At 45.3% G+C, this 14,740-nt stretch overlaps 1 protein-coding gene across 34 annotated transcripts in view; it reads right to left on the bottom strand.

The window, feature by feature from the left end:
- Window positions 1–14,740, bottom strand: part of Dst (dystonin) — a 434,856-nt gene that overhangs the window by 167,315 nt on the left and 252,801 nt on the right. For all 34 annotated transcript variants that reach the window (XM_076558452.1, XM_076558433.1, XM_076558438.1 and 31 more), the window contains 2 exons: window positions 1,760–1,872; window positions 1,556–1,662 (listed from right to left, as the gene is read on the bottom strand). In XM_076558452.1, coding sequence (XP_076414567.1) covers window positions 1,556–1,662; window positions 1,760–1,872 — 220 coding nt within the window. The remainder of the gene's footprint in view (window positions 1–1,555; window positions 1,663–1,759; window positions 1,873–14,740) is intronic.

Below are 14,740 nucleotides of genomic sequence, written 5' to 3'. Positions count from 1 at the left end.
AAACAAACTCTTGTAAAATGAAGGAATCAGAAGGCTGACACGTGCTGTGTAATTAATCTTCTGAAGATTGCTTGTTAAGTGGCAGGATTACACTCACTGTTACAATAAAAAGAAAAACTTTCAAAGCATAGTATCTGTAGTCTGGAGTCATTGTCTTACTAGGGATCAGAGAGAATCATTGTACGAACAGTTAAGTGCCATGGTGGGCAGTGCCTAATTAAGTGTTCCAGTGACTGAAACGGGCAGCATAGTCTAAAAAACAGAGGGAAGGATACATATGTGCCTTGCAATGGGCACCAAAGACTTCCTGAGAAGAAAGGTGGGCCCTGAGCAGTACTGCAATGAACAGTGAGCAATAATATGGTAGGAGCAGGCTGCAGAGAGCTGGGAAAAGACAGGAATCCCCAAGAATGCAGGACACTGACAGGAATGGTCTACCTATAAGTAATTAATCAATACTACAAAACTGTAGATGGGATTGTCAATAGTGATCAGATGCAGTTCTGACTGCTGAAACATCCGAAAGAATTCAACCAGTCAACCTGCAAACCCTAAGACTAAAGACGCCGCAGCCTACAAAAATTAATTTGGCACGTGCAGAGTTAACGCAGAGATGGAAAAGCATAAGCTATTATCAAGCCCAGTTCCACACGGAGAAAGAGGTGGTAAAACCAGGGTGACTGTGGCAAGAAGGAAGAAGGAAGGAGGAAGGAGCCAGAGAACCATTCTGCAACAGCAGCCAGGGGAAGGGAAATGGGAGCGCACTGCCAGGACATCCAAAAGGTTAAGATCTTTTTGTGAAAGGCGAGGGGAAGAGAACAAAACTAGATCTAGAAATAATTCCATAGAGCGGTGGTATAAGCCATCGGAAAAGGGAGCACAAAGCTTCCAAGTAATGCAAATATATCTGTGTCTATCATCTATCTGTGAGAAAGAAGGGAGCGGCCTGAGGTAAAGGGGCATGCCCCTCAAACAAACAGCTTCCTGTTCACTTCTAGACGTAGCGTTTGTTCAGCACAGCGGGGTTCAATTCCACAAGCCTCTGAGAAACGGTGATTCTAGGGTGGTCACAATAGCCAAACTGTGTGTGGGAAACCTAGCTCTGGCCACCTGGTCAAACACAGAGACCTTCATCTAGACAAGTCAGAAAACAACTATCTAGTCAACTGACTTCACAGGGTCACCCGAATCAACTTTAACTTGCATTCTACAGTGAGATGGCCTAGTTACACAGAAGGACAGGAGAGCCAGCTGTTGTAAAAGGGCAGCAAGTTAAAAGAGAAAATATTTACATTCTGGTCACTCATTACTTTCATTCACAGATGTGCCGCGGCTCCCAAGTAGTTTCTTTTATTTGTGACACAGGACAACTTTTTTAGTGACACTTCAATTTCAATGGTGGGACGATGCTGTGAGGTGTACGTACAATCAGAAAAATGGCACATTAGCTCAGACATTTAAATCTCTTTTTAAAGCCCTGCACTAAGGAGCAAGCAGTTCAATTGCTGGTCACCAATGACCCAACAGTTTTAAGTGCGGGACAACCAATACTCACGTTTGCACCAATGCCTTCACCGCCTTCGGGGACTTTGGGAAATGCATCATACAGGGAGGACACATAGGTTATTACTGACTTCTCATCAGGTGAAGAGACATCCACATCTACAAGCAGCAAGAGACGAATTATTTCACGACGCTAACATGACTTCTGGTGAGATGTGCATGGCAGCGCAGGTTAAGAGTCAAGAAAAGAACTCACCTTCGGGGTCCAGAAGTCTTATAACACCGATTTTTTCAGCTACATAAAAAGCATGCTCTAAATTTGCAAGGTTGCTTTGAACAGCAACAGTATTCATGTCTATCAGGTCCGGCCTAGGAAAGAGTGCACTGTATTAAGTTTCGTCCATGCCAATTCAAGAGGACAGGCGCATGTATTAGCCACCTAAGTAACGCATTTGCAAATACTAGTACAACAGCGATATTAAAACCAAGGCCTCCTTCAAACACTGCCATTGCTTGTCTCAGAGGCTTGTATGGGCCAAAAGAAACACAAGAAAAATATAAAAAGCGAGCCTGTGTAGCTCCCTAGAGTCTATAAATGCCCTATAACGGCATCTTAGGACTCGACCTATCCTACTCAACTGACTGAAGCTCCTCTCTTCCTGTGTCCTCCTTCTAAACCAGCCAGCATCCTCTCAGGTTCCCCCACACGCCAAAGTTCTGCCTTAGTTAAATGGCAAGCCTGCCGCCCCCTCTGGATGTCCTATGTGTTTTTGGTTACAAACCTTTCTCCTTCCAAGCGAAGCTGGCCCACTCCTCTACAGGACACTTGCTAACCTTCCCAACCCATCCTGTCTGAGCGCCTTGTGCTCCTAGGCTGTACTCTAAGTAGCAATAGGGTATTTCAGACTTCTTTACCCTAGCAATCTATAGTTGGTTTTTCTTTTCTTTTCTTGCTTTTTGTGTGTGTGTGTGTGTGTGTTCACGCGCACGCACGCGTGTTTGTGTGAACACCTTGTTTTTCTCAATGGTTAACTCCAAGATAGCAAGGACCAAGTCCTAATAAACTTCCAGAGTTTGTCCTCCTACTGAAACATACATCCACTAATAATGAGGCATGTGAGTGAGCAGATTGGTTAGTTATTAATTTGACTCGCAAAATTTCATTCACCTGTGCACTTATAACCTCCCTCATAGTCAGTCTTTCTTCTAATACACATACACATGCATGCACACACATACACAAAGACATACATGCACACAGACATACATGCACACACACATGCACACGCACGCACATGCACGCACGCACATACACATACACATGCATGCACACACATACACAAAGACATACATGCACACAGACATACATGCACACACACACACACACACACACACACGCACATGCACACGCACACATGCTCACACAACTTCATCCCTTTTTAACTTGCAAGACATGCTGCCTATACAAGAGGGATACTCTGAAGCTAGTTCTATCTACAGGAGGAAAAAATTCTTGAATATTCTTTGTTTTAAGAATGGTGGAACATTCCCCATTCCACCCTCCCCACTCCCTGCAGCACCCACCCCTCCACTCCCTGCAGCACCCACCCCTCCACTCCCTGCAGCACCCACCCCCCACTCCCTGCAGCACCCACCCTCCCCACTCCCTGCAGCACCCACCCCCCACTCCCTGCAGCGCCCACCCCTCACTCTGCAGAATCCACACCCTCAGATCTCTTCAGAACTTTCCTATTACTTTACAGAGGAAGCCTTTCTATAATCCCACAGGCTCTCAGGGACACACACAAACAGTGTGCTCCAGGTAATGTGGGAGGAATGCGTAGTAAGTTACTCGGAACACTGTTTAGCTGCCATTTGCACAAGAACTCAAGTACATCACCTGTGTTCAGAAGAAAGGTAAACACAAATGTGTTAACCCCCCACCCCCCCACCCCACCCACCCTCCCCCCACCCCGCCCTGCCATAAGAATCTATGCATACTTTTATTAGGGCTTGGAAGGGAGTGTTCATGAACTGGAAATGTAGCTCCACTTCCTATCTGTTCACATTCCAGAACATCCTCACCAACTTCTCACTGGCGTCCACATCTACCAGTGTGATCACCACAATTTACCACTGACAGCAGTCCAGGTAAGGGGCAGCCCTCTACAAATAATACCTTTTTAAAAAATTCACAGACCCATGACCTCTACTGATGTCAAGAATACTGAACAGGTATGTACAAAAGTCTAGACCAAGTATCTAAAGTTCTTCCAATAAAAACATTGTTTTGCTTCTACAAAATTTAAATTTCCTGGAGAAATAAAAAACCAGACTCTGAGTCTGCCAATCCCTGAACAAGAAACAGCATGCTATTATGAGAACCCTGCCATTAGCAAAGAGCGTAAACACTGAGTAATCCCAAAGGGAATGAATAAAGTCATTGAAGAATGAAGTTTTTTGACCAAGAGAATACAACACAAAACTTCCTTTGGAATGATGTCATTTCAGAACAGAAACAGCTGCACAGTACAGTGAGTTTGAACAAGCCCCCTCTTCTTTCTTGAACTTAACACTTCACCACAGCAGTAAGTACAGTGCTTGGCCCCTACCAAAAGTGTGGAGTGGACAAAGTAAATTAGGTAAGCAAAAATAGAAAAAGCAGAACACCAAAAACCACTGGGAAAAACAAAGACCTTAGGAGTCTTCAAAATTATACGGCTACCCTGCTTCGTTGGCCCTTTCTAGTCTTTCAGTGGCCTTCTTCCTCTGCCCGGAGCACCCAGAGGCCTGTGCTGGGTCCTATCCACCTCCTCCTCTCTTGATAATCCCATTGGGATAACACAGTCCTTAAAAATGTCATCTGTATGGGGCTGGGGAGATGCCTCAGTGGGAAAAAGCAATTGTTTTGCAAGCCAGTGTTTTTGTTCAAATCCCCAACACCCAAATAAAAGCTGGGCACAACTTTGTGTGTCTGTAACCTCAGCATTGGGTGGCAGAGAGAGATGGATCCCAAGAGCTTGGCTGGCCAATGGTGAGCTTTAGCTCAGCTCAGCAGAGATCCTCTCAAGGCAATAAGGCAGACTCCAACAGAAGATCCCCAAGATCCTGTTCTGGCTTCTACATGCGGCTCAAGGGCACACACCTGTATACTACACACATCACGCGCGCACGTACACACACACACACACACACACACACACACACACACACACACACACGTATGCCATACACACAAAGAAATTCAAATGCTTTCCACTTATTGGGGACTCTTAGTCCCACTGTAAAGCTAACATCTCACTTTTGCAGATTGTTAGCAGGAATTTCATTTTCAACCTGGTTTAAGGAAGAAACTTAGCATCAGACCACACTGCGGGCACATGAAGGCTCTATGTCCCTACATTCTACTGTAAGGTGCTGAGCACTAACTATTATAATTCCCCTATTTTATAGATGATTTTCCTAATCATATAAAGCAATCCTGGCAAAAATATATGCTAGATTTCTTTTCTATAGGAAAGTGTTTTTTATGGGCAAGCTCTCAGTTGTTTTTATTACTTTATGATAATTTAATTTTTCCAAATGACTCAATCACCATAGACAATATTTTTTAGCACCATACTCCATCTTTTCTTTTAGAAATGATTGCAATCAAAGTGAAGATTTGAGAAAACTACATAAATTTTAAATTGAAAATATAACATAAAAAAGGACATAAAGTCAAGTTGAAAGTGTGACCAGAAAGTACAGACCTGCCAGATGTGGTGGTACACAACTTAAATTCTAGCACTCGGGAGGCAAAGATGGGAAGATCTCTTGTAATGAAGCCAGCCCGGTCTACGTACAGAGTTCTAGGCCAGCCAGGGCTACAGTGAGACCCTGTCTCAAAAACAAGGGCAAACTACTACACATGCTTAACAGCCCTAATATACTGTGAAAATACAAAGTAAAAATGTATGTAAAAGAGAGCACTGGTTAGTGAGTTAGTTTGTTTTCTTGATAAAAGCGAGAGTCATCAGGGAACAGGCAATGTTAACTGAAGAACTGCCTCCATCGGGCTGGCCTATGAGTAAGACTGGGGGAACATTTTCTTGATCAATGATTAATATGGGAGGATGGAGCCTCCTATGGGTGGTGCCATCCCCGTCAGGTGGTCCTGGGTGGTATAAGAAGTTGAGCAGAGCGGGCCATGAGGGCAAGCCAGAAAGCAGCAAGCTTCCCTGGCCTCTGCATGAATTCACTCCCTGATGTCTTTCAATGCTGGCCTGAAAACTATAAGATGAAATAAATCCTCTCCCCCCCAAGTAGCTTTTGGCCATAGTGTTTAGTCCCAGTAACAGAAATAAATGGAGAAATAGCTATTGCCATAAGTTTAAGTGTTTGAGTAAAATTAATATCTAAGAATTTGTATAGTACCTATTTTTAAAAAGCACCCACTGTAGACAAAAATGTTTACAATTACACACATGTACACATATACACACGTGAGACTTATGTACATGTAGGAACATATATGGGCATTACATAATTTCAAAATATCTCTAGTAATAGCCAAAGCTTTCTGAACACTAAAATTCCACAAGAGGTTTTACTTGGGGCAAGGGAACAACCTCAATATTATTTTCCAGACTCCAGACACTTCGTTAGTATATTAACTCATATGAGAATTAGGTAGGATGCCATGAAGAAATTTCCAATGCAGGGCTTTCTACTTATATAGCAATTTCCTCTGAAGCTCAGGAAGCGAACAACACAGAAGTCTCAGGAAGTCCTGAAACTGACCAAATCCTCTGCTCTCCTCCTTCCCCGAGGTTTCACAAACAGAAAGAGTAACTAAAGGGACAGAGCAGCTGAGGAGCCTGGAAGGATGCAGACCAGCCAACCCGCTTAAAGGCACTCTGCAACCTGTTGACCTGTTTGTATGCCCTGCAGTGAGCTGCAGACTTCAGCTTTCATGAGCTCTCACCATGCTGGGTTTGGCCTTCTGTGATGCAGCTGTCTTTGAGTCATTCCCGACTCACCCATACTCTTGTTGGTAGTTCCGGTGTGTGTGTGTGTGCGTGTGTGCGTGTGTGCGTGTGTGTGTGTGTGTGTGTGTGTGTGTGTGTGTGTGAGAGAGAGAGAGAGAGAGAGAGATCTCCCTAGGATAGAAAGTCTCTCACAGAACGCTACTCAATCTGGACTAGGGTTCTAACTATTCTGTCAGTGAGAAGCATCGGTATAACATCCTTTATGTGATAAGGTTTTTAGCCTAAGGTGGCCTTCTAGTCTATTTTCTGTGCAGTCAGACTATGATCGTCCTTTGCAGTTATCCTAAGAGGCAGGAACCATCACGTCCAGCTTTATGTGGTGCTGAGGATACCTCTTCCAGCATAGATTCTCACTGTGCGATTCTTACCCGAGGTCCGAGAACTAAGCATGTTAGCATTGTGCATCTCTAGTAAGTGTAATTTCCTTTTGAAGTTACAATCTTTCCTAAAACTTATGTCTTATTTTGTTCCTTTAAAATAAAATCACTTTATTCCCATTAACTCAAAAATAAAAACAGCAGATAGCTGTTTTAAGGAAGCCCCTCAAATATTTCTTTTAATTAGCACAGAACCTCACAGTAGAAATGAAAACATAGACTGGCAGTGGTGGCGCACGCCTTTAATCCCAGCACTCAGGAGGCAGAGGCAGGTGGATCTCTGTGAGTTCGAGGCCAGCCTGGTCTATAGAGCGAGATCCAGGACAAGCACCAAAACTACACAGAGAAACCCTGTCTCAAAAAAACCAATAAATAAATAAATAAATAAATAAATAAATAAATAAATAAATAAATAAATAAATAAATCAAACATAAAGCACACACGAATACTAACATTTCCTTTTGCTTTCTCTCCTCAGTACAACACAGAGATTGTTTTTTAATCTTTTCCAGTGTTTATTTTTACTGTTTAAGTCAGAAGTGAACATGCAGACTATTGGAGAGGTATGTGGATTGGTCTAACTCTAAAGTTATTGGTCTAAAGTACATAGTAAAGTTGGAATTAAAAAAAAAACAGCTAAAACGGTGGTTTGAAATGATATGATCATCTGAAAAGACAGTAGGGAACAATTTCCTCTATCAACTTAAAGTAGCTACTAGCTGCTGGGGGAAGATCCTTTACTGGGTCACAGGCAGTCACAATGACGGTTCCTTTAATTGTCAACTTGACACAAGCTAGAATGACCTGGGTAGAGTCCCAGTGCAGACTGTCCAGATCAGGGTGGCCTGCAGGCATGGGGGGAGCGTGTTGTCTTGATGGCCTTAACCTAAGGGGCAGGAGCCAGCTTTAGAATGTCCCGAAATTTGAGTGACGTTCAAACTAAAGCCAATGGAACTGCTTTACTGGCAGGTCAGGGAGCGTGCAGGATGTGGGGGCGCTTAGGCTGAACTGAGAAAGCAGCCGTGAGAGCTCAGAGGGTCTGGAGAAACCCTCTGTGCAGCGCATGGACAACAGGAGGGATACCCTGGGCAAAACCCTATTGGAGGCTCCACTTGGTGAGATATCAACTCCCTTAAAGGAAGAAATCCTCAAGGGTTCCCTGCTCCTGGGAGGGCTCAGCACACAAGCTGATACCACTGTGGTCTAAGGGGGCCAGGCAACATCTCAGGCTGACATCAGTATTCGGCAATCTCAGAAGCACAGTCCGCCTTGGCTTCTGTCTACCGCCATCCTCAGTCTTGTGTCCTTTGTGCCTTTAAAGTCAGTACCAGGTGGACTGTGACATGAAGCTGTGGAGCAAAGCTTCTGGTGGAACGGAGACTCCAGGACATTGCAGATGCCACGGAGAAGTACAGGTGTTTTGGAATGGGCCGCTGTACATGCTGCAGGTGGGCGGAGGGACACAGTCACCCAAGCCCTCTGGAGCCCCGCTGACTACATGACAAGCCCCAGCAGCCTACAAGGCAGCTGCAGGCAGGACCTGGCATTTGCACGTCCAGATTTTACTCTTGTGTTGATCTGACTGCTCCTATGTCCCTGTCCTTCACTTCTGGAATACAAATTTTTACTCTGGGCCATGACATTTTGGAAGTATGTATCTTGTCTTTGATAATAGGAGCTCACAGTTATGAGACTCTGAACTTTCAAAGTGTTGAAATTTTAAAGACTTCAGGGACTTTTAAAGGTGGACTACATTTTACAAAAAACCAACCAACCAACCTGAGATTTGGGGTATTGAGGGTGAAAGGTTACAGCTTAAAGTGATGTTTTATGTGCCAAGTTGACAAGGGGTGGAGTTATGATACTTTTATTTGTCACCTAGACATAACTGAATCACCCGGGAAGAGAGTCTCCATGCAGGGTTGGCCTGTGGGCGTGTCTGTGGGCAACTGTCTTTATGGCCTTCACTTGTGTAAAGACCCAGCTGAAAGGAACATGGTCCCATTCCCTGAGTTTGGATCCTGGCTTGTACCGGAGTGAAGAGCAAGCAGAGCAGCCAGCACGTCTGCATGTATTCTCTCTGCTCTCGACCACAGATGTGATGTGACTGGCTACCTCAGGGGCCTGTCACTGTGACTTCCCTGAAATGCTGGACTCTATATAATCTAGACGTGTAGGCAAAATCAACCCTTTCTCCACCGATGCTTCTGTCAGGGTGTTTTATCACTGCAACAGAAACAAGCCGGTCGTACAAGAGGCAGTGTGTGTGTGTGTATACGTGTGTGTGTGTGTGTGTGTGTGTGTGTGTGTGTGTGTGTGTGTAGTGGTGATGGTCACATAACAATGTACTTAATGCCACTCTCACTTAAAAGTGGGTAAGATGGGGCATTTTATGAGTCTCTTATCACAGGTTAGTCTTTTATTCATTGAAAGACAGTTTTAATATAATCGAGAGAGAAGGCCATGTTAAGGTAAAACAATGACTACAACAAACCACACAGAGCTTCGATGCTGGCGTCCTCTGACCTCCCCCTGATTGGTTCTCTGCTTCCTCAGGACCCAAATGCTGCACGACTCTACTAAGTGCAACTGGAAATCAGGAGCTACACAAGCTTGGACAAAATCATCTAGAACTCCAGTTACACCTATGGAGCACTGGGCAATGTGGTGGCTGTGGCAGGTGGGGGATTCCCATCTGCAGCTGGGACAAGACTCAAGAACAACCCATGTGTGTTTCCCAAGGTCTTAGGATGATTTGGGAGAAAGCAGTTGTAAAACCAAGCATGAAGGACAACGTACACAGGCAACCAGAGAAGAGGAAACTGGATGCTTTTGGTATGCGAATATATAACTCTTCCCAACAAACAAAGCAGCAAGTCTACTCCTTCACATACACGGCACTCAACGTGATCTACCACCTTCCAGGCAACAAGATGCTGAGAACAGTCACGGGGTATGTGGGGAACTAGCGGACATCAGGAGGTCCTCACCCGGCAGTGAGAACGCAGGAGAAACCCCGTCTGTAACTCTGGTGAGGGGAAACATGAGCGCAGGTGGCCCGGGGAGGGCAGGAGCAGCAGCTGGGGAGCACGGTGAGCAGCAGCTGGGGAGCACGGTGAGCAGCAGCAAGGCTGGCACCAGCAGGGGGCCCAAACTGAGGCTGGCTCCCAGGAACTTCCTACTGGACTGCAAACTTTCTTCCCTAGAAACTACAGAAAGCCATTGAAGTGCATTCACTAGGATTATAAGAGATTAAACGATCAGATCTGAGATCAGACAGGAATATTCAAGTGGTTCAGATGTCCTCACAGAATTTAGGCTGCAGGGGAATAGCAGCAATGGAGAGAGGAAGGGGGACCAGAAGAAGACCCTCCCCACAGTCCTGTGTGCTGTAATGCAGCCTGCAGAAACCAAAGCTGTAAATATGGCTGAGACACTAGGGGAAGGGAGAGGGCTGGACCCACAACGGTCAAACACTTCAATACAGCAGCTAAGAGGGAAAGAAAGAACGCTCAAGAGGCCAACGATGACAAGGAAGACCAGGCCTGCAACTGCACAGATTCAGCCACGTGGAAGTCACCAAGGCCCTGCATGTGTTTGAGTGGATTATGAAATCAGAACCAGAGTAAGCAAGGCGGAGAAGTAAGTATCAAAAACTGAAAAAAAAAAAAAAAAAATGCAGACAGACAGCTCTTCCAAAAAGACTAGTCGTGAATGAAAAAAGTACCCCCCCCCCCCCGCCCCGTGCTGGTGTGTGCACATGCTGACACATACAAACCATGGGGTTGTGGAAAAATATTTCTAGAGATTCTTTAATTAGCAAAAACTACCATCGTGCTTAAAATCCACTGAGAAAGCTCTACTGGAGGGAAAAGTAGGACACCCAGGAGAATGGAGGTGAGAGGAGCCACAGCAGGGGCTCTGGTCAGGCAGAGGAGGGGTCTGTGCTGCTCAGGAACAGAAGAGATGAAGGCGGATGCATGGAGGTGGGTGTGTATCCGGGAGAGAGAAGAAAATCTTTATTCTCGCGAGTGTCCACGTCCCTGGGCGCAGACACCAGCTCATCTGTTAAGGGGTAAGGAGGAGAGGGGACAAAGGAAGGAAGAAGCACACACTACGGACAGGGGACCAACAGCCAGACATGCCAGCCTGCTCCCGCTCAGGCCCCACCCTGACGTGTGACATTCCACGGTGTGCATCACAGCTTAGGGACAGGCACAGACAAGGCGGACGGCTGAGCTCATGCAGGAGCAGGCTTCGCTGGGAGGAAAAAGACACAGGCTCAGCAGGCTGCAAAGAGCCCTCAAGGGATTCGTTCCATGGAGTTTAAATATAAGGACAAAGAAAACCCCACTCCAATTACCCAGAGTCCGGTCCTAACACAAACTCTGCTCGAGAACAGAGGCCCCACACAAAGACACGTGCAGCAGCGCTATGTTACACAACATCATCCTTTCAACAGATCACACAGTAAGAACACACATTCCCTATGCCTCCCTCACTCCTCCCGGGACGGCACAGCAGTTACCATAACAAATTCCTGAAGATGACTGTTTGGATCAAATCATGTTCAGACTTCACATTCTCTAACTGTTCTTATTGGTGCAAACAAGCATCTCACCTCCCTCTCTCCCTCCCCACCCCCAAAGGCCTGAGAAGCTGTTTCTTCCCCTCCCCTGTCCCCCAGCAAATAAATATGGGTTTGCAGAGGAACCCCACAGAGTTATGTAACAAGGGTGGAGGCATCCCTTTAGGCTCATATTTGGGCACACATATTATTGAGAGAATCAAAGCCAAGAACCTTTAGGTAGCAACAGGATATGAAGATAATTTTCTTATTCTCAAAACTAGGTGGCTTGGAATTTATTTCAAATATTCTTCCTTTTCTCCCCTACAAAGTACCACTTCATTAACAAGGCGGAGAACAAAGATCAGAGGCACTGTAATTTAGTGCAAGTTTTCTTGGTGCTTCAAGATTAAAATCTAACAATTGTAATAATTAAAAGGCAATTAAAGAATTAGGACTTTCAACTTACAAACAATAACTCACTCCACACTGTCTCCTAAACCTGAGTAAGTCCAGAGAAAATGGCTGGCTTTAACCCAGAGGGACCACCTTCTAGTGCCTGCATGTTCATCCTGAGAGAACTAAGATCTTAATCTGTGAGCGATAAAAAACAAAACCCAAACCTCCCCCACACAGGGAGGTGAGAATCAACTTATTTTCACTGTGCTAAAATGAACAATTTCAATTAGTTCGTATCGCACAACAAGATGAGAATATGAACCTATAAACAAGACAATATCAAAGAAGTTCTGAAAGAAACAAATTGGCCTAGGGAAGAACAGACAGATATGCCGGGCCCTGGCTCCTCTGGTGTAAGAGGATGAGGAAGGGAAAAAGGATGAAGAAAGGAGTTCAGAGGCAGTGGGAGGTTTGAATCAGCATCCATCTGTGGCTCCAGTCAGTGCTCGATTGTTACAGGCTCCACAGCAGCTCACAAGGAGAAGGGGGACCAATGCTGTCACAGGCTGCCTAAGTCACAGCCGGCACACTTGTGTTGTATCGTGACAGCCTCCACTGCTGGTATTCTAGTGTGCGTGTGCGTGTGTGTGTGTGTGTGTACACGCACATGTGAAAGCGAAAAGGACAGTGGGAGTCTTCCTCTACCCCATTCTACCTTCTTCTCTAAGACAGGGGCTGTTAGTAAGCTGGAAGCTAGGCCGGATCCAGGATTCTCCCGGGACCGACCTGTCTCCATCACCTCATTTCGGGGTTATTGGCACATGTAGCCATACCTCACTTTTATGTGGGTGCTGGGGATTTGAACTCAGGTCATCTTGCTTTCACAGCAAGCACCTCTGCCCACCAAGCCACCTCCCCAGTCACAGTATTCTAGCTTTTGAAATGATCCTTCTACTCTGAAATCTGTTTACCTCACTTTCCTTCTCTCGACCCATAATACACCTGTGTTTTGATGAACACCTTGAACATCAAACACAGAAAAACGTGCCTATGATTTCAGCTTCGGGGTGTCTTTAAGAAACCAATATAATAAAGAATTTAGTGAGTAAAGGGGTAAAGTGGAGAACAGGAGAAAAGGTAGTTAGACCTAGCAGAATGCAACTGAAAAATTGGGAAATGTTTCTTTCTCAGAAGCCTCATGAAGGGAAATGATGCAGACCTAGGTCCTTATTCTATACAGATCCACACATTTGCCCAAAACACAAATTAAATGCAACGCATTGATGGCAAAATCAAAAGGGTCCATTAATGATGCATTTTAAAAAATACAATCCATTCCGTTCCCAGAACAGAACCCTGTGGGGCACCTTAAAGGAGATCACAGACAGAAGACAAGGGGACAATGTCAGGTGTGTCTACTGCAGACTGCCAAGGCTTGTCAGGCTTCTATGCGGACAGCTGCACAAGCCATTCTCTTGCGACGGCAATGAAACACCTCAGTGTTCTGCCTCAAGAATGGAAGCCAGAGAAGTAAGGTGACAGCTTACTTCACGTCCCCGAGGATCTGTTTTCCTTCCAGTCCAAGGCTCATCACTGGGCCTTTCTGTGAATTCATCTGGGCAAGAGGGCCAGGAACACAGAACGAAGTACAACAGGCTGGAATTTCCTCTGATACTTACTTGACAAACTATACCCCCCAAACTGCGTGTAAAAATAGATGCAATGAAAATGGCAACCAGATTTATGTCACTAGCCATATTCCTTATTTGGACACGAATGAATTCCCTTCCAGGCAGTGCACACTGGCCCTTTAAGGGCTTTAAATGTGTTAACAGCAATGACCAGTTTCTTCTCGGAGCATAGCCATTCCAAGTTCATTTGTATACAATTCGGGTGGCTTTACAAAACGAAATACTTTGGTTGCTGTTGTTTTAGCATTAGTAACCACCCATGTCTATGGCCACAGGAACCAGAGCCTGTAATACCCAGGTGTGTGCACATGTGGATACACACCCTCCTGTATCAGGACTCTGCAGCCCGAGGACAACGGGAAGGAACTCCCCAGTCAATACCAGCCCACCTTCCTCTGAGAACATTCAAACCCCGAAGGGCCTCCTCCCAGTATTACACCAATCCAATCCAGTTCAGCTTCTAAGTGGGGACAGAATCCAAGTCTGAGAGTGACTCACCAGCCTGCAGGTCATATGATTAACAAGATGACTCTGACCACAGACTTCTGGGAGAACTTACCCAATTAAAACATTGTTAAACTTTTATTATGATGAAGCACAGTGGTCCCAATAAATTTTAATTGAAAATGCAAATTATGAGCAAAATAATTAATACTAAATTATGTCCCCCTTAATAAGAAAATAGTTTCAACTATTGCCTAAAGTTCCCAATCTTAATTGGCTAATGTATTTAAAACATGCCCATGGAAAGAATGCAGAGACTTAACCGGAGACTGAAATAAATGAGTGGATGAATTAAAAACAAGATCAGGACAGGCAGAAACTAGTAAGCGGAAATAAGCTCTCCCAGAAATGCGCCCCTACACCTAGCTTTCTAGTCCCAATATCCTGAACTTCTCCTTATGGCCCTGAAACGTCTCAGGGCCATGCGGCACTCCTCCATGCTAGCTCCGGATCTACAGGTTTACATTCATTCTCATGCCTAGGCGGCTACGTTTTCACACCATGAGGCCAGTGCGGCCATGTGGAACCTGGCTTTCAGGAATTCTAGGGAACTATCCACGTGGAGAGACTGACTGAAGGTAGCTCAGGAGCAGAACTTGAAGCACACAGTCAGAGCTTTATCTCCCTTGGACAGAGCCAGGCGAGCAAGGTCAGCAGGGTACTCTGCG

Source organism: Peromyscus maniculatus, chromosome 21 (assembly GCF_049852395.1).
Source record: "Peromyscus maniculatus bairdii isolate BWxNUB_F1_BW_parent chromosome 21, HU_Pman_BW_mat_3.1, whole genome shotgun sequence".
NCBI lineage: Eukaryota > Metazoa > Chordata > Mammalia > Rodentia > Cricetidae > Peromyscus > Peromyscus maniculatus.
Note: the sequence above shows the minus strand (reverse complement) of the source record. Positions and strands in the feature narration are given on the sequence as shown.